Source organism: Cucurbita pepo, chromosome LG14 (assembly GCF_002806865.2).
Source record: "Cucurbita pepo subsp. pepo cultivar mu-cu-16 chromosome LG14, ASM280686v2, whole genome shotgun sequence".
Classification (NCBI taxonomy): Eukaryota; Viridiplantae; Streptophyta; class Magnoliopsida; order Cucurbitales; family Cucurbitaceae; genus Cucurbita; species Cucurbita pepo.
In genome coordinates, this window is record NC_036651.1 from 3,117,177 (window position 1) to 3,136,015 (window position 18,839).

Sequence of the window (18,839 nt, forward strand, 5' to 3'; positions counted from 1 at the left end):
ACCAAATTTGATTTTGATTGATTTAAATGTCTTGATAATACTATGACATGCTATGATTTGTTTGGACGGTCATTTTATAGACTTTGGAAAGTAGAAAAATAAGAGGTTAAGTAGACCTTGAACCCCAACATACGTAGATGGTTGATTTACATCCTTGGAATTTGAGTAAGTAGGTTATGTGAACCTTATGGGCTTGAGACGGCTAGAAATGAAGGACTTTTAGAAATGGGAGAATGTAGATCAGTGAAAGCCTACAAGTAGATCACGGTTGATAATGGAAGCATGTAGAGCCGTGTGGCTAGTAGGAAGGACTTTTAGATCGAGCCATTTTCCTTTTTGTTATTTTAATATTATTTTCATATACACAACTTTGAAACCGGTGTTATTTTGTAAACTGATTTGACGTAACTCCACCCAAGTGATTTTGTATTTTTAAATTAAAAAAAAAATTAAATTTTACAATTTCCAAGTCATTGAAAAAGAAAATCCTCCAAACCAGAAAAGAATTCGAATGGCAAATCCATAATAACTCCCCCCTCTGCAACTCCCTCCATTGGCTGTTCTTCTTCAACGGACGCCACAGACCTATCCAAACTCGTGTTTTCCGGCGCCGGAAACTTCTTCCTCGTGGTTCCGGCAAGGGCGTTACGGCGAGTAGGCTCAGCGTGGTTGTGCTCAGCCGTGTAGGTGACAACGAAGGCGCCGGGATCGGAGAGGCTCCGTTCAACTTGCTTTCTAGCAGAGCATCCTTTGGAGGAGCTACATCGATAATAGCTTCTCGGATATGGCGACCCTTTGATCGGTTTCTGTCCATATTTCCGCCATCCCCATGAATCCGAACACACCCCCTCTGCTTTCACCTCTTTCACGACTCTGTTTTGCCGACTTTTCTTGCTGATATCAAATCAAAACTCAATCAAATCCTTCAAAAGATGAAATTTTGAATCTAAATTCGAAGTACCCACCTCTGTTTCTGTTTAGTTGCAGCGATATGGCTCTTCCGATGAAGCTTTTCCGGTTCCTTAAGCTCTCTGAGAAGACCAGAAATGGCGGCGGCAGAGGCAGAGGCAGAGGCAGAGGCAGAGTCATCGGAGCTCCCAAACAACCCTTCAAACTCATCATACACTGAACAAGAACTTAAAATTTCATCTTTTTCGATCAAAAAAGAGACCAAATTTGGATCTTCCATGAGCGTTGCTGTTCTTGAAGGAGTAATTGATCCATTGCATCCTTTTACAATTGCTTGCAAATCCCAATCCTCCATGGGAGGCTGACTTTGAAAAGTTCAGAGCTTTGAGCAAATTTAATTTGCTCAAACTTTGTTTAAATAATTGGAGAAATGGGATCTTGTGAAATTGTTGTTTGGAGATTGTTTCACACTTTAATCTGTGTTTTCGTTGACTTTGTGAACTGTCAACGGGTTTAAAAAGTGTTTTTTTTTCGTTTGATGTGTGAAGAAGAGATTAATTATTATTATTTTTTAATATGATATTGATATAATCTTGTGTTATTTTCACACCTTTTTCTTTGATTTGTTTTTTTAATAATTAATTTTTAGTTGTTCACTTAAACACGTCGACGTTAAAAATTATATATATAAAACTAGGAGTGTTAAAAAAAAACGGGATTAACTCAACTTATACTGTTTATACCGTTTGAGTTGGATCATAAAATTATTTGATTGAATTAAATTTCGTATTGATTCATAAATCAAAATTTTATAGATGAAATCTNTTGCTGATATCAAATCAAAACTCAATCAAATCCTTCAAAAGATAAAATTTTGAATCTAAATTCGAAGTACCCACCTCTGTTTCTGTTTAGTTGCAGCGATTTGGCTCTTCCGATGAAGCTTTTCCGGTTCCTTAAGCTCTCTGAGAAGACCAGAAATGGCGGCGGCAGAGGCAGAGGCAGAGGCAGAGGCAGAGTCATCGGAGCTCCCAAACAACCCTTCAAACTCATCATACACTGAACAAGAACTTAAAATTTCATCTTTTTCGATCAAAAAAGAGACCAAATTTGGATCTTCCATGAGCGTTGCTGTTCTTGAAGGAGTAATTGATCCATTGCATCCTTTTACAATTGCTTGCAAATCCCAATCCTCCATGGGAGGCTGACTTTGAAAAGTTCAGAGCTTTGAGCAAATTTAATTTGCTCAAACTTTGTTTAAATAATTGGAGAAATGGGATCTTGTGAAATTGTTGTTTGGAGATTGTTTCACACTTTAATCTGTGTTTTCGTTGACTTTGTGAACTGTCAACGGGTTTAAAAAGTGTTTTTTTTTCGTTTGATGTGTGAAGAAGAGATTAATTATTATTATTTTTTAATATGATATTGATATAATCTTGTGTTATTTTCACACCTTTTTCTTTGATTTGTTTTTTTAATAATTATTTTTTAGTTGTTCACTTTATATAAAACTAGGAGTGTTAAAAAAAACGGGATCAACTCAACTTATACCGTTTATACCGTTTGAGTTGGATCATAAAATTATTTGATTGAATTAAATTCGATATTGATTCATAAATTAAAATTTTATAGATGAAATAATCCATTAATTATTAAATAAATAGATTAAATTGAGTTCAACTAACTTAAATATATTATTAATTTTAAATATAAAACATTTGTTTTATTTTTATTTAATTTTATAATTATTTTCTTTTGATTATTTATTTTTTATGGGTTAGAAATCTTAATTAAATACTTGAAAATAAATATATAATTTTTACTTTTTCTTTATAAAAAAATAAAAATAAAAATTTAAATAAATTATTGGACCGACCCAACCATAAACTTTATAATTGTGTTGGGTTGGGTTTAAAAATTTNAAAAAAAAAAAAAAAAAAAAAAAAAAAAAAAAAAAATTTAAATCTGACCCAATTCAACTTAACACACGACCCCTAACAAGTAGCTTTAGTCTCTCATAAAAATATACCAAACATGTACTCGTTCTTTTAAATATCCATTTAAAATTTCAAATAAAAAAATATGTAAGACTTTTGGGGTTCAGGGTTTAAGGTTTATACTTTTTAAGTACTTAGAAAGTCGTCACAATCAGATCCTATATCATACCATTCAAACTCAAAATCTCTATCGACATCATGTCTTTACATCGACATCGACTAACAAAAAAGTCCCACCGAAACAAATCGAATCGATTGGGAGAGAGAGATCAACATCGTATAGGTCGCTGCGGGTTCGAGCCCCGTCAGTCCCCGAAGCAAACCATGGGGCGGTTCAGAAACCCACTCCCAAATCCCCAACCCTACTTTTCAAGAACCTACCTTAAAAGTCAAACTTCAATTTTTATTTTCTAAAAATAATTATTATAAAAATTAAAATAAATAAATAATTAATTAATTAAAGTCCTCTNTTTAAAATAAATAAATAAATAAATAATTAAAGTCCTCCTTTGCAACTTGGCACCAGCCTTGCCCTAATCTATTGCAAAAAGGACTAAAACCTTTTAATCCCTAATTAACTCCATTTTATATAATATTTTATTCCTAAATTTAATACGTTAGGTTAGACCTAAAATAATATCATTATTATTAAATTTAACCTAAGAATTTTCTTCCTAACAATGAATTTAGCCATTAAATATAACAATATTATTTGGTTATTAATGTTTTTAATCATTTTATAGTTTTCCACACGTTAAAGATTATTCAATTAAATAATATAATAAATATCAACTGAAAAAAGTTTAAGATATTTATACTATTTTAATAGATTTTATTTTATTTTATTATTTTTTAAGATGACATCATGCTAACATCATTTCTAAATAACACCTTTATTATTTTATATTAAACAATAATATAAAATAGTATAAGTCAATCATTTTAAATTCATTAATCAAATCTAAAAATAAAAATAGAAAAACCAATAATTTATTTTAATCAAATTATATAATGGTTAAATATTAGATCTGTTAAAATTTATAAACGAGTATAAATAGCATAGTTCAATAAATAAAAACATCAATTATGATTTTAAGGTTACGCTCGAGATCGAGCCATTGAAAAAAAAGTGAAAAGGGTTTCGTGAGAAAGAGGAAATAAAANAACATCAATTATGATTTTAAGGTTACGCTCGAGATCGAGCCATTGAAAAAAAAAGTGAAAAGGATTTCGTGAGAAAGAGAAAATAAAAATAAAAATATAATAAATTAGGATCGACTTAGGAGTCACAGTCATATTATATAGTTTTAATTTTTGGATTTTGAGTGCATAGTATGGGCCATTTAATGTGACGTTTTATGAGAATATTTTCCCATGCTGAATGGGCAACTTGGACAAACGGTGGCTTTGAAATGGTCTTTCTTAATATATATATATATATATATATATTTAAAGTGATTTTGAGTTTAAATAAAACTAAATTATGTTATTTTTTAAAAAATATTAAACTCAATATTAATTAAGTTTCTATAATTAAAATTAAAATTAGAAAATAATGCATTTAAATTTTCATGTAAATCACTAAATTAGGTGAGTATAAAAGTTTATGGTTTTATTACTTGTTTTTTAAATGCCCTTCCAAATTTATATATGAAATTCAATTAAATTTTTATCAAATGAACTATTCGATTTGGGCCCATGGGCTTGGCCTACTTTCGATCATTGTTTATTTCTGCCCAAGCCCACTTACATGGGCCCAATATATAGTCTCTTATATTTTAATAATATATATATATATATATTTAAAAAAATATATATTCATTATGAAAATTAAGTTTGGCTTAAATTTTAAAAATATTGTTAAAAGAAAATAGATACTACATTAATTTAAAAAACTAAAATAAGAAATTAAATTTTAAAAATTAAATAATAGATGCTACATTTAAATTATATAATATAAAATTGAAAATGTTTTTATTTTTTATTTTTTATTTTATGAAAGAACTTAATAAAGAATGTAATAAGGGGTCGACGGGACCCCGTCCGGCCGTCCCTATGCACCTTGATGGCGCCAACAGTACAACCAATCTTTCACTCAGCGCTTCGTTTCCCCTTTCCATGGCTGTCCCCGCCCTCTTCTTCGTCTCTCCCACCGATCCCTTTTTCTTTCGCAGAAGAAATCTGTGTTGTATTTCGTCCTCTTCGCTGCCTTTCGTCTGTGTTGATCCGGACATGATGTTCACAGGTTGGAGCCTGGGTATCCATTGATTATTGGGGGAAGAGGCTGCTGCGAGGCTCATTCCGATGGTAATTTCTTTGGTTCTTGGTTGTTCTTCTCTTTTTTGTTCTTGTTGGTTGCTCTGCTGCTGAAGAAATGGGGAAATTTTTACCAAATTAGTTGTGTGTATTTTTTTGCTTTGAATTATTAGCTCAGTTTTGTTGTTGATTTAGGGCGGTGTTCTTCTTCACTGTGTTGTTGATTGATGAAATTTTGAGTGCTTTGAGGCTTCCTGATCTTTCCAAATTCAGATCCAAATGGAAGGGTTCTCCATCATCTGTTTTTATTAAAGAAGCTGTAAGTGGTTATGTATGTGGTAGCAAATTCTTGCGCACTTACCAAATTTTGCTTTGTTTATATATGAGTCATGTCCTCTTTGACTTCACTTATTTAAATTGAGCCACTTGGTACACTGTACAGATGATCTATGTGCTTGCATACTTGATGTCACGATATCTTTTATTCTTGCATATTGCTCTCTTTAGGGAGTCCCTCAATAGCATAGTGGATAAACCAAGACACGTACTCTTTTCTGTTTGTTTTCTCAACTTTATTGGTTTATTTGATATGTATATGTCACATAAGAGTACTATTAAATTTATTAAAGAGATTTTATGAGTGTCGTGATTCATGTCGAGTTCTTCCTCAGGAGTGAAATAGTGCTTGTGTCAAATTGTATGCATCTCAAGAAATTGAGTACATTCATCATTTTTTTGTTTCCTGTTGATACTGTGAGATCTCATATTGGTTGGAGAGGGGAATGAAACATTCCTTATAAGGGTGTGGAAACTTCTCTCTAGTGGACGGTTTTAAAACCTTGAGAGGAAGCCCAAAATGGAAAGTCCAAAGAGAACAATATCTACTAGTGGTGGGCTTGGACTATTACAAATGGTGTTAGAGCCAGACATCGGACAGTGTGTCAGCAAGGACGCTGTCCCCTAAGAGGGTGGATTGTAAGATCCCACATTGGTTGGAGAGGGGAACGAACTATTCCGAATTGTAAGATCCAACATTGGTTGGAGAGGGGAACGAAATATTCCGGATTGTAAGATCCCACATTGGTTGGAGAGGGGAACAAACTATTCCAGATTGTAAGATCCCACATTGGTTGGAGAGGGGAACGACATATTCCTTATAAGAGTGTGGAAACCCCTCCCTGGTGGACGCGTTTCAAAATCTTGAGGGGAATACCAGAAGGGAAAGCCCAAACGAAATATTCCTTATAAGCGTGTGGAACGGTGGGCTTGGATAATATTCCTTATAAGCGTGTGGAACGGTGGGCTTGGATAACATTCCTTATAAGCGTGTGGAAACCTCTCCCTAGTGGACGCATTTTAAAATCTTGAGGAGAAACCCGGAAGAGAAAGCCCAAAGAGGACAATATTGGGCAATATCTGCCCGTGGTGGGCTTGGAATGTTACAAATGGTACTAGAGTCAGACACCAAGCAGTGTGCCAGTAAGGGCGCTGGTCCCAAGGGAGTGGGTTATGGAGAACAAAACATTCCTTATAAGGGTGTGGAAACCTCGTTCTTACAGGTACACTCCAGAGTTTAACTGATAGAAAATGTTCGTTGTATTATTAAAAGAAAGTTCCGAGTCTACTAAGTGGACCTTAGATATAGTCTCATAACCAACTTCAATTGTACTGCATTAACTTGGACTGACCGTTCACTTGCATCTTCGTTCCATTATACCATTTTATGATTCTTCAGTATAGCTTAATCTTCTAATTACATAGAGAGGATAAGATTGTGCAACTAGTCATGTAGCTGATGAAGTGATGTTGGTTGTGGTGGGGGAGTTAAAGACGTATATCAGTAATGGAAGAATCAGTTTATAATTGAATTAGGCACTATAGATTTTTGGATTCATATTAAGCATATTCTTACCTGAGACATAGATGCTTGGCCACAACCAGTGTGCCCCTGCTTTCTAGATTGTCCTTCACTCAAATGTCAGGGATAAGTAACTTGATCCACTGTTTCGTTTTGCAAATGCTTAGACAATGCATTGGAGGTTGTTAATCAAAGAATACTATCTTCATTGGTATGAGGCCGTTTAGAGAAGCTCAAAGCAAAGTCATGAGAGATTATGCTCAAAGTGGACAATATCATACCATTGTGGAGAGTCGTGTTCATCTAACATGGTATCAGAGCCATGTCCTAAATTTAGCCATGTCATAGAATCCTCAAATGTCGAACAAAGGACTCCAAAAGAAAAAGGAGTTGAGCCTTAATTATGGGGAGGCGTACTTTGTTCGAGGGGAGGTGTTGGATGAAAGTCCCACATCGGCTAATTTAGGGAATGATCATGGGTTATAATCAATCAATACTCTCTCCGTTGGTGTGAGGCCTTCTAGGGAAGCCCAAAGCATGCTCAAAGTGGACAATATCATATCATTATGGAGAGTCGTGTTCGTCTAACAGAGGTGATATTATATGGCCCTGGTGTAACTTATACACATCACAAACTCTTAAGGGGATGAATTCAAATCATGATGGTCATCTACCTAAGATTTAATATCCTTTAAGTTATCTCGGTAACTAAATGTAGTAGGTTTAGGGCAACTATCGTGTAAGAGTCATTGAGGTGCATGCAAGGTGGTCTAGACATTGTGAGATAACATTCTTAAAGAGTCCTAAGGAAAGGGTAGTACCCCATGCTTTGTAGTTCTTCAATATTCGTTAAAGTAAAAGTTGAAGTTGTTGGGTTACGACGAAGTTCTTCACGTTTCCTTAAATATCAACCCGTGGACAAATAATGTGAAATGAGAAGAGAATAATAGGGGCATGAACTTTTGGACTTTCTGCTTGATTCCATATTAAAGCATCAGTAAATTTGAAAATTTGTGCCTCTCCCATGAACATATGAGGCAGTTGAATCCATCTAGTTAACCGAAGTCGAAACGAATAGTTCGAATTCAGTACATTTTAGATTCAAAGTTCGATTAATCTGATTGGTGACAGTGACATGTTTGGTGTTATTTTCTATTGGTTCCTGGTGATACTGATTTATGAAACTTGGATGCCACATTGAAACTTCAAAGGCCAAAGCTTAGCCCACACAAGGGAAGCTATCAGAACAAACCTCTCTGAGCTGCTGGGAGCTGACTCGTAAAGCGAAAACAGAAGCATTGCTGCTCATACAGAAGCCCAGCCCTGCCCTGCCCTGCCCTGCTATTCCTCCCATTACTGCTGCTGTGTAAGAGTAATATAACAACAGTGTGCTCCATCTTAAGTGGAATGCGCGTTCTTGTAAATACTTTGAATTTTCCATAGTTTGCCTGCAAACGATTGTAAGTTGATTGTTGAATTAAACGTTTTAATCATTCAACAATATGGGAATGAAAATGAAAATGGTATGGTGGGAGAAAAATAGAAATTGCCTACAATCATTCCCTTGTTATTATTCTTCTGTTTCCTTCCTTGTTTTCAATCCGAGTGAGTCAACTTTTAATTGTATGTTTATTTTAATGTTGATTAAAACTCTTAGGACTCTTTTTGTGAGATCCCACGTCGGTTGGGAAGAGAAACGAAACATTTCTTATAAGGGTATAGAAATCTCTCTCTAGTAGATGTGTTTTAAAACAGTGAGGTTGACAGTGATACGTAATGGTCTAAAGCGGACTATATCAGAGCTAGACACTAGTCAGTGTGCCAGCAATGACGCTGGCCCCTTTGGATTGTGAGATCCCACATCAGCAGGGGAGGGAACCTTATAAGGGTGTAGAAACCTTTCTCTAGCATACACGTTTTAAATCTATGAAACTGACAGTGATACGTAACAGTCCAAAACAAACAATATCTACTAGCAGTGACCTTGGGCAGTTACAAATGGTATTAGAGCTAATGGTGTGCCAGCACCCAAGGAGCTGGATTGTGAGATTTCACATTGGTTGGGGAGGGGAACCTTACAAGAGTGAAGCCCTTTCTCTAACATATGTGTTTTAAAATCGTGAAGTTGACAGTGATACGTAACGGGCCAAAGCGGACAATACCTGCTAACAGTAACTTTGGTATGTTACAAATAGTATTAGAGCTAAACACCAAGTGGTGTGCCAGCAATGACGCTAGCCCCCAAAGGGGTGGATTGTGAGATCCCGCGTTAGGTAGGAAGGGGAACCTTATAAGAGTGTAAAAACTTTTCTCTAGCATACACGTTTTAAAACCATGAAACTAACCGCGATACGTAACGGGTCAAAGCGAAGAATATCTGATAAACTTGGACAGTTACAGTTATGTTAAATGTGGTTGCATTTGGTTACTACATGGTCGGTTATCTTTTCGATCTTTTCAATAATTTAAAAAAAAAAAAAAAAAAAAAACAAAGTTTATTATAATGTTTTCAATATATCAAAAGCCTCTTATCATGAATCCCCTGCAGTCAATTTTTGTCCAATCCCACAGTTTGTATTACCACTTTCCACATCATCATGTTGACGTGTCACCGACAAAATCTTCAAATGTCTCAATATACAATTAACCGACCATTATTATTATTACTATGCTTGACATAACTCGCCAAATATAATATATTTTTAAATATATATAATTTGTTTTATTTATTTATTAATATTTAAATTATTAACTTCCCGAGTATAGTTATATAAAATTGACTTTATTTTAAAACATTTATTATTTTATTATTAAAATATGAAAATTTATTTAATTAAATATTGAAAGATGAAAAGATATGGTCACGATTACACCAACAATTTTCTACATAACCTAATCATTATGTTCCGTTGTTTTTCACATTATTTGACCATTCATTTTATAAAAATAAATAAAAGTTTTTACCGAATGTAAAATCAAGAAATTTATTTGGGACTGAATTTGGAATAGTTTCAACCATTTCCGGTTCAAACCACTAATAAGTAAACGTTTCAACTNTTTTTCACATTATTTGACCATTCATTTTATAAAAATAAATAAAGTTTTTACCGAATGTAAAATCAAGAAATTTATTTGGGACTGAATTTGGAATAGTTTCAACCATTTTCGGTTCAAACCACTAATAAGTAAACGTTTCAACGATTTGATATTTTGATAAGTAAACGTTCCAATTTTTTTTCAAAAAAACAGGTAAAAAGAGTCAACGAACAAAATTTCAATATTCCGATATCAATACTCGTATTTACACGACTTTATGATAAAATAGTAATTTTTTCCTTGACTTCATACTGTATTGAAAACAATGAACTCNATTTCAATATTCCGATATCAATACTCGTATTTACACGACTTTATGATAAAATAGTAATTTTTTTCTTGACTTCATACCGTATTGAAAACAATGAACTGAACCTGTTACTTTTTAATTAAACTATTTTCATATATAATTAAAATATTAAAAAAATTATTTTTAGGTCAAAATTCAAGTTTTTTTTTAATTATTTATTGGTTTTTTTTGGCACTTCGAAATTAATCTAAAATGCATATTTGTTAATTTTTTAAATGATAAAATTATAATTAATATTATTGATTCATTACTCTTTTATTATTATTATTATTATTTATTTTCTTTTCTTTTTAATATTCAATAATTCTCTCCACTTTCTTTTAAATTTTTATATATGGTGTTATTATTAGGAATTTAATTTAAAAAATTATAATGAAAATTTAATACATATATCATTTAATATTAGCTTTTTTTTTTTAATTTGACAATGGGTTGAGAGGAAAGATTTAAAAAATAATTAATAATAGATTATTTCTTTTAAACGTTTATTGTTATATCTAATAAATAATTTAATAAAGTTTGAAACTTTATTCAATAAATATTTTATCAACTAGAACTCTATTCAAAATAATATTAATAAATAGAGTAAATTGGTTAAAAATCACATTTACGAGTCAGATTGAATTGTAACTGTATTTTTTAGTTGGTCGAATTGTTCCGACCCCAACCAACAAAATGAACAAAATTTTCGATTGTTTAGAAAGTCAACCCAACCCAAACCGAAAAAAAAAAATGTAATCAAACCCAATCTAAATTTTATGATTTGAGTTGTGTAGTTCGAATTGGTCGAGTTATCAAGTCATATGAACGTTTCTTATAAAAAGGATGAAGGAGCTGCCCGAAGTAAATATCGGGCAATCCAAATTTTAACGTGTATGTAAACATTCTAAACCAAGACTTGACTTTTAACATTGTTTATTGCACCTTTACGTGGAATGGAACTTAACCAAACTCGGGCGTGACAACCTTTGTGTGTGTGTGTTTTTTTTTTTTCTTGTCCAAAGTTTTTATTCTTCAACATTAGGCGTGGACGTAAGTCCTAATTATCCACCCACATGTTTAAAACACATAATATTCAAATTCTCATTTTTTTTCTCAATTTTAATTTAAATACCCAAAATAAAATTATTATTATTATTATGTATATATATTCCTTTCAAATAAACTTTTTAGTGAAAACCTTCCTTTTTCGATATAATTTATATTGAAAAATTATAAACAATATTTCATAAACAAAAATATATTATAATAATCATACAAATTATTTAATTATTTATTTACCAAATTAATTAATATATAATATATAATATACAAGTGGGATGGAAACGGTAAATATAATCTCGTGTTCATGGCTCAATTTAGCTAAACGAGAGAAATCTCTCTCCCGACTGACTTTTTTATTTTTTATTTAAATAGAAAATTTTTAAATAGGGGTAAAATGGACATTTTTCATTCTAATTAGAAAATCAAATTAAAAAATATTTAATTTTTTTTTTATAAATACTAATTATATCAACGTAGTGCACCTTATTTATTATAATTTCNAAAAAAAAAAAAAAAAAAAAAAAAAAAAAAAAAAAAGCAACTTTTAATATTTAAGGATACAATTAATCAATTTTTTTTTTTAAAAAAAATGGAAAACTGACCTAATTTTTAAAATAATAATTTCTCGATTTGGTCGATTATTAAAGATAAAGTGGACGACTTTATAGCCATTCGATATTAATTAATTTTATATTATTTTTTTAATACAAAAATCATCATATTGGATATTCTCCACACGGGAGGATTAAAAAAAATACTAAAAAGACAAAATTATTTCCTTTTATTTATTTTTTTAATATTATAATTTAAATATAAATTAGTAATTTTTAATTATTAAAAAAAAAACATCATCAGATAGGATATTCTCCACACGAGAGGATTAGAAAAATACATAAAACCCAAAATTATTTCATTTATTATTATTATTATTTCTTTTTAGTATTATAATTTAATTACGAACTAAATATCAACTAAATTTATTTGTTCATTGCTTTATAAAAACCAATTTTTAATTATAAACAAATTAAAATAGAATTAAATTTATTATGTCAAGAAGAAACATTTTGCATAAAATAAAATAAAAAACGTGAAATTAAGGGGACAAGAAAACATAAAGAAATTATTTAATAATTAATCACCGAATAATTTCTCAAATAATGGGGAACAGTCCCAAGAGCTGTATCCCAAAAATATAAATAAATAAATAAATAAAATTAAAAACCTTCTGGCAAAAAGGGATACACCAACAAGAGATTCTATAATTAATGAATTTATTTATTTTATTTTATTTTATTTTTAAAAAATATATAATTTATTTTTTTAATTTAATTAAAGTCAGATCTGCCAACTGGATAGTGTCCAGTCCAAGGCTTAAATTAAGACCCACGAACTCTTTTTTATTTATTTATTTATTTATTTATTTATTATTATTATTAATAGGACATTTCCCGCGTTTCTTATGGCTCCACTGCCTTAATAATTTAGGTCACCCCTATCAGATTCTCCCCCCATTCTATTATTCTATCTTACCCTATCCAATTCCTAAAATGTCGGTTCCGACGTTTCGTTTTATGTTTTATACGCATGATCTAACACGTGTATTATTGATATCAAGCGAGGATATTGTCTTTTATAATGTTTTGAACCGAAGACGGGGTTTTGGAGTTAGTTCACCCTCGCGGGATCACGACCCTTTGTCCTGGTCATTGTAGCACGTGTGTCGCCCAGGGCATAAGAGGCATGATGACTTGACGTCATCCTCACCTTCCTCTGACTTATCACCGGTAGTCTGTTCAAGGTTCCAACCTCAACGGTTGGCAACTCAACACAAGGGTTGCGCTTGTTGTGGGTTTTTGTTATTTTTACGTAATATATATATATTGTGTAGTTGAGGTTAAAAGTTTAAAATTTTATAATTTTGCCTAAAATAAAAAAAAATTTAATGTTTGATTTTGGATAATTAATGATTTAATTTGGCATTAACGAATTTCTTCGGAAAATCAAAATTTTATTTTTTAAAAAAAGTAATAATTGATAGTTTTAAAAAACTAAATAATTATTTTTTGTATTTTACTATTTTTGACGTCACCCCTCTCAAACTCATAACCTTAAATAAAAAAATTGGTAATTTGGGCATGTTTTTGCCTTGAAAAATATGTTGTAAATAAAGGTTCAGTTCAAATATGATTTTGATTCTTAATTTTTTTTTTCCTTAATTCTCGGATGCGTTAATTTTATTATCACTGTAAACGTAACTAATAGGTTAAAGGTTCTAATCTCCTAACTTTTTATATAGTTGAACGAAAGAAACCTTAATCTCAATAGCTTATATAATTTGACCAAGCTTCAATTACACTGTAAGATTCCACGTCAGTTAGAGAGAAGAATGAATCGTTTCTTATAAATGTGTGGAAACCTCTATTTAGTATACACATTTCAAAACTATGAAGCTGACAGTAACACGTGATAATATCTACTAGTGGTGGGCTTGGACTGTGACAAATGATATTAGAGGTAGTCACCAGACAGTGCGAGGCACTGGTCGGAGTAGGGCTAGACTCTCTCCATAGTAGACGGGTTTTAAAATCGTGAAATTAACAGTGATACGTAACGGGCCAAAACTACAATATCTGTTAGTGATGAGTTTGGGCTGTTACAAATGGTATGAAAGACAGTCACTGAACAATGATCACACTAGTCAAAGTAGGGTTAGACCCTCTCCATACTAGATTCATTTTAAAATCATGAGGTTGACAATGATAGGTAACGGGTCAAAGCGGACAATATTTACTGACAGTAGGCTTAGACTGTTACATACCCATTTCATGTCGGAGTATAAGGATGAAATTAAAACATTGAATACGGATATCGAATTATAATTGGAACATAAAAAAATAAATAAAAAGAGGCAACAATTCTCACGCGCTGACGACGTGGATGATGATGTGCGTAATTTAAAGAGAAATTTCTTCATAGGTTCCACAAGGAAGAAAAACTCCAATTTGCAACGCTAAAGACCTATAAATACTCGAAAAACACTCCTCAACCACCATTAACAAGCCTTCTCTCTAAGACAAGATATCAACTTTCTTCCACTACTCCAAAATGGTGCACCTCTCAACCAACACTGCTAGCAAACTCTTGTCCAAGTTGGCCCAAGGGAACGGCCATGGCGAGGATTCGCCATATTTTGATGGCTGGAAGGCTTATGACACTGACCCATTTCATCCAACAATCAATCCTCGTGGGGTTATTCAAATGGGTTTGGCTGAAAATCAGGTACCCACTTGGTTTTGATCTGAAATTTCACTCAAATTTCAAGTTTTTGGTGTTTTTGGTTGATGGGTTTTGTTCAAAATTGCAGCTTTCTTTTGAATTCGTGGAGAAATGGATCAAAAACAATCCAAAAGCTTCCATTTGTAGCGTTGAAGGAGTTCATGAGTTTAAAGACATAGCCAACTTCCAGGATTACCATGGATTGCCACGGTTTAGAAACGTATGTTTTAAACTAAATTAACTAAACTAATCTTAATTAATCAGACAGTTCAAATCCACACCTATAGAATATTGTCTTATTTGGACTTTTCCCTTCGAACTGCTTATTCTAAGGAGATGTTTCTACACCATTATAAAAGAGTGTTTCGTTCTACTCCCAACAATGATGTGGGATCTCACAGTTACTGAATTTTCACAGGCTGTGGCGAATTTCATGGCGAAAGTGAGAGGCAATCGAGTACAATTCGATCCAGACCGTGTTGTTATGAGTGGTGGAGCTACTGGAGCTCATGAAACGGTGGCGTTTTGTTTGGCTAATCCTGGGGAAGCATTTCTTGTTCCTGTTCCTTATTATCCAGGGTATATATTTTTTTTTTCTCATAATTTTTTTTGGTTTGACTTATTATAATATTATTTGATTTGACTCATAGTTGACTTTTCTTGAATTATTTATAGATTTGATAGAGATCTGACGTGGCGAACCGGAGTCAAAATTGTTCCAGTAATTTGTGAAAGCTCAAACAACTTCAAACTGACAAGAGAAGCCATGGAAACAGCTTACGTGGAAGCTGAAAAATCTGGCATAAAAGTCAAAGGCTTACTCATAACCAATCCTTCAAATCCACTTGGCACAGTATACGACAAAAAAACGCTCGAAACTGCTGTTACATTCATCAATGAAAAGAACATACATTTAGTGTGCGATGAAATCTATGCTGCCACTGTCTTTGCAGAGCCTGGCTTCATTAGTATCTCCGAAGTGATTGAAAACGACACTGAATGCGATAAGAATCTTATCCATGTCGTTTATAGCCTCTCCAAGGATATGGGATTCCCCGGATTTCGTGTTGGCATTATCTACTCTTACAATGATGCTGTCGTGGCTTGCGCTCGTAAGATGTCGAGCTTCGGCCTTGTCTCGTCGCAAACACAATATTTGATTGCGTCGATGTTGTCTGATGATGCGTTTGTCGATCGCTTCCTTGCTGGCAGTGCCGAAAAGCTCGCTACACGTCACTGTAACTTTACCAAAGGACTTGCTCAGGTGAGTCGATCTCGTACGATTTTTATGTATTCCAATTATACCCTTTTCACTACTACTTCAATTCCTTAAAGTTTAAGTTTTTATTCAGGTTGGAATTGGATATTTGAAAGGAAGTGGTGGGTTGTTCTTGTGGATGGATTTACGACATCTTTTGAAAGAGAAGACATTAGAAGCAGAAATGACACTATGGAGGGTGATAATCAATGACGTTAAACTCAACGTGTCGCCCGGTTCGTCATTCCATTGCTCGGAACCGGGATGGTTCAGGGTTTGCTTTGCAAACATGGACGACAACACAATGGACATCTCCATAACAAGAATTAGAAACTTTGCGCTACAAAACAAGGAGGTAGCCAAGGTTAAGAAACAAAAATTCTGTTGGCGCCAAAGCAGCCTCGAGCTTCGATTGTCGTCTCGAAGGCTCGAAGACATCATGTCGCCACACTCGCCATTGCCTCAGTCTCCAATGCTCCGAGCAACGACTTAAACGAGACATCGTTCGGTTATATCGTGACGGGTTCATGAAAATTGAAAGAAAAAGGAAGGATTTTGACAAAAGTTTAACTGAGTCGTGGGTTTTTCAAGGTGATTATGATGATGATCATCAAGTTCTTGGTTTGATAATTAGGGTTTGAATAGTTTTTCAGTGTAAAATGGGTTTCTGATTTGCAATAAGTTATGGGTTTTGTGTTTTTATGTTTTTTTTTTCTCCTCCACTTTTTCACTCTTCAAAAATGGATTAGTGGAAAGTGAAGAGGATTTGTTACCACTTGTAAGAAGCATTATACCATGGAATAACAAACCAAGCTTGTTTTCATTTATTTATATAGTTTTTAACTCAAATATTCGATTTTTCGTCTACAAATTACAAAATTTGTAAGGACCCGCCCTAAATAGGGTTGGAACACATATGCACGGTCGAAATTATGCGATACCCATCTTAAATAGGGTTAGAATCCTCGTTTAAACGAAGAATATACCATGAGTGAAAAAATTCTGTGATACCCACCTTAAATAGGGTTAGAATCTCGTTTAAACAAAGAATAGACCNAGCAGCAAAGAGATATTGAGTGAATGGGAAAGAATAGTCCCTGAAGAAGGGTGTTGTGAGTGAAGAAATCCTGCGAGACCCACCCTAAATAGGGTTAGAATCCTCGTTTAAACGAAGAATAGACAAAGAGTGAAGAAATTCTGCATGACCCACCCTAAATAGGGTTAGAATCCTCGTTTAAACGAAAATAGATAGAGTGAAGAAATTATGCGAGATCCACCCTAAATAGGGCTAGAATCCTCGTTTAAACGAAGAATAGACAGGGAGTGAAGAAATTCTGCAAGATCCACTGTAAATAGAGTTAGAATCCTCGTTTAAACTAAACATAGACCGAGAGTAAAAAAATTCTACGAGACCCAACTTAAATAGAGTTAGAATCCTCGTTTAAACCAAGACTAGACTGAGAATGAAGACTCTTTTTTATATATAAATATAAATATATTTATATATTTATATATTTATAGATAACTTATTATATATTTATTTCTTTCTTACTTAATGAGTATATATATATATATATATATATATATATATATTATAAATAAATAAAAAACCATGCATTAATATTAAAATGTGATTTCTTAATAAATATGTAACATTATTTTATATTTTTGTTCATAAAATATTATAATATTATAAATCTTTTATAGAAATTATATTGAAATTTCTTTATTAAAAAATTATTTCACTTTTCCACCAATTCTTCTGGAAAAATTCCTACCGTGATCTCTAAAAAAAAATAATTTCACACGGGGAGGTAACTTTTTCATTTTTCAATTTTTTTAGTTTTTTTAGTTCAACTACTCGGTTTAAGACGGTTATTAGTGTCTTATCAATTCGATTAATTGTGTTGACTATTGAATAATAATGATGGACTTGAACCCATCTCCATGTTGTTGAGACATAATCATTTTGACATTGCATTAAATAAGTCAACTCATCTCATTTCATCTCATTTATGGGAGTGGTTGTTTGGTTGGAAGATTATAATTTAATGTTACCTCTGGNTGTGTTGACTATTGAATAATAATGATGGACTTGAACCCATCTCGATGTTGTTGAGACATAATCATTTTGACATTGCATTAAATAAGTCAACTCATCTCATTTATGGTAGTGGTTGTTTGGTTGGAAGATTATAATTTAATGTTACCTCTGGAGGAGTTTCGGATTGACTGACAGTGAAAGAGAAGATCAAGAATCTTGAGGATCAAAGNATTGACTGACAGTGAAGGAGAAGATCAAGAATCTTGAGGATCAAAGAGAAAGGAGGAATCTANCATTGATTCTTCTTTCGTCTTTCCTTCCTGTTCCGGAGCTTGACCTGATGATAGTTGTAGAGGTTCAGTAGTGATTGAGTTCAGTCTCTTGACTTCTGCATTACCTATAGCCCTAAAAATAGGGTAAAACATCCATTTTATCCCAAAAAATAGGGAGAGGATAGCTAGAATTCTAACGTTGTGTCAAGACATATGGGTCAAGGGACAGTCACAGGTAGACAATTTCTATGGGGCGTAGGCCTCCCAAAAGGTAACGGAGGCGTGCAAAGGTTTCCTCGGGCCAGACGGAGATTGGCCCTCGAGTGCAAAGGCAGAAGGGAGCTTGACTGCAAGACCCACCCGTCGAGCAGGGACGAAAGTCGGCCTTAGTGATCCGACGGTGCCGAGTGGAAGGGCCGTCGCTCAACGGATAAAAGTTACTCTAGGGATAACAGGCTGATCTTCCCCAAGAGCTCACATCGACGGGAAGGTTTGGCACCTCAATGTCGGCTCTTCACC

General features: G+C 33.1%; 2 protein-coding genes and 1 long non-coding RNA gene across 3 annotated transcripts; 2 read left to right on the forward strand and 1 right to left on the reverse strand.

Moving 5' to 3' along the window:
- Positions 1-470: 470 nt before the first annotated feature.
- On the reverse strand, positions 471-2,107 carry LOC111810405 (probable WRKY transcription factor 29). The gene is made up of 3 exons (XM_023697112.1): positions 1,809-2,107; positions 966-1,274; positions 471-894 (listed from the first exon to the last, which is right to left on the reverse strand). The coding sequence occupies exons 1-3, from the start codon at positions 2,105-2,107 to the stop codon at positions 471-473; spliced, it is 1,032 nt and encodes a 343-aa protein (XP_023552880.1).
- Positions 2,108-4,927: 2,820 nt separating this feature from the next.
- Positions 4,928-8,593, forward strand: LOC111809751. The gene is made up of 3 exons (XR_002817297.1): positions 4,928-5,213; positions 5,358-5,481; positions 8,232-8,593. It is a non-coding gene; the product is annotated as an uncharacterized LOC111809751 (long non-coding RNA).
- Positions 8,594-14,561: 5,968 nt separating this feature from the next.
- Positions 14,562-16,794, forward strand: LOC111810625 (1-aminocyclopropane-1-carboxylate synthase-like). Its single transcript, XM_023697357.1, has 5 exons — positions 14,562-14,749; positions 14,835-14,966; positions 15,165-15,325; positions 15,422-16,010; positions 16,099-16,794. The coding sequence occupies exons 1-5, from the start codon at positions 14,576-14,578 to the stop codon at positions 16,495-16,497; spliced, it is 1,455 nt and encodes a 484-aa protein (XP_023553125.1). The 5' UTR covers positions 14,562-14,575; the 3' UTR covers positions 16,498-16,794.
- Positions 16,795-18,839: the final 2,045 nt, after the last annotated feature.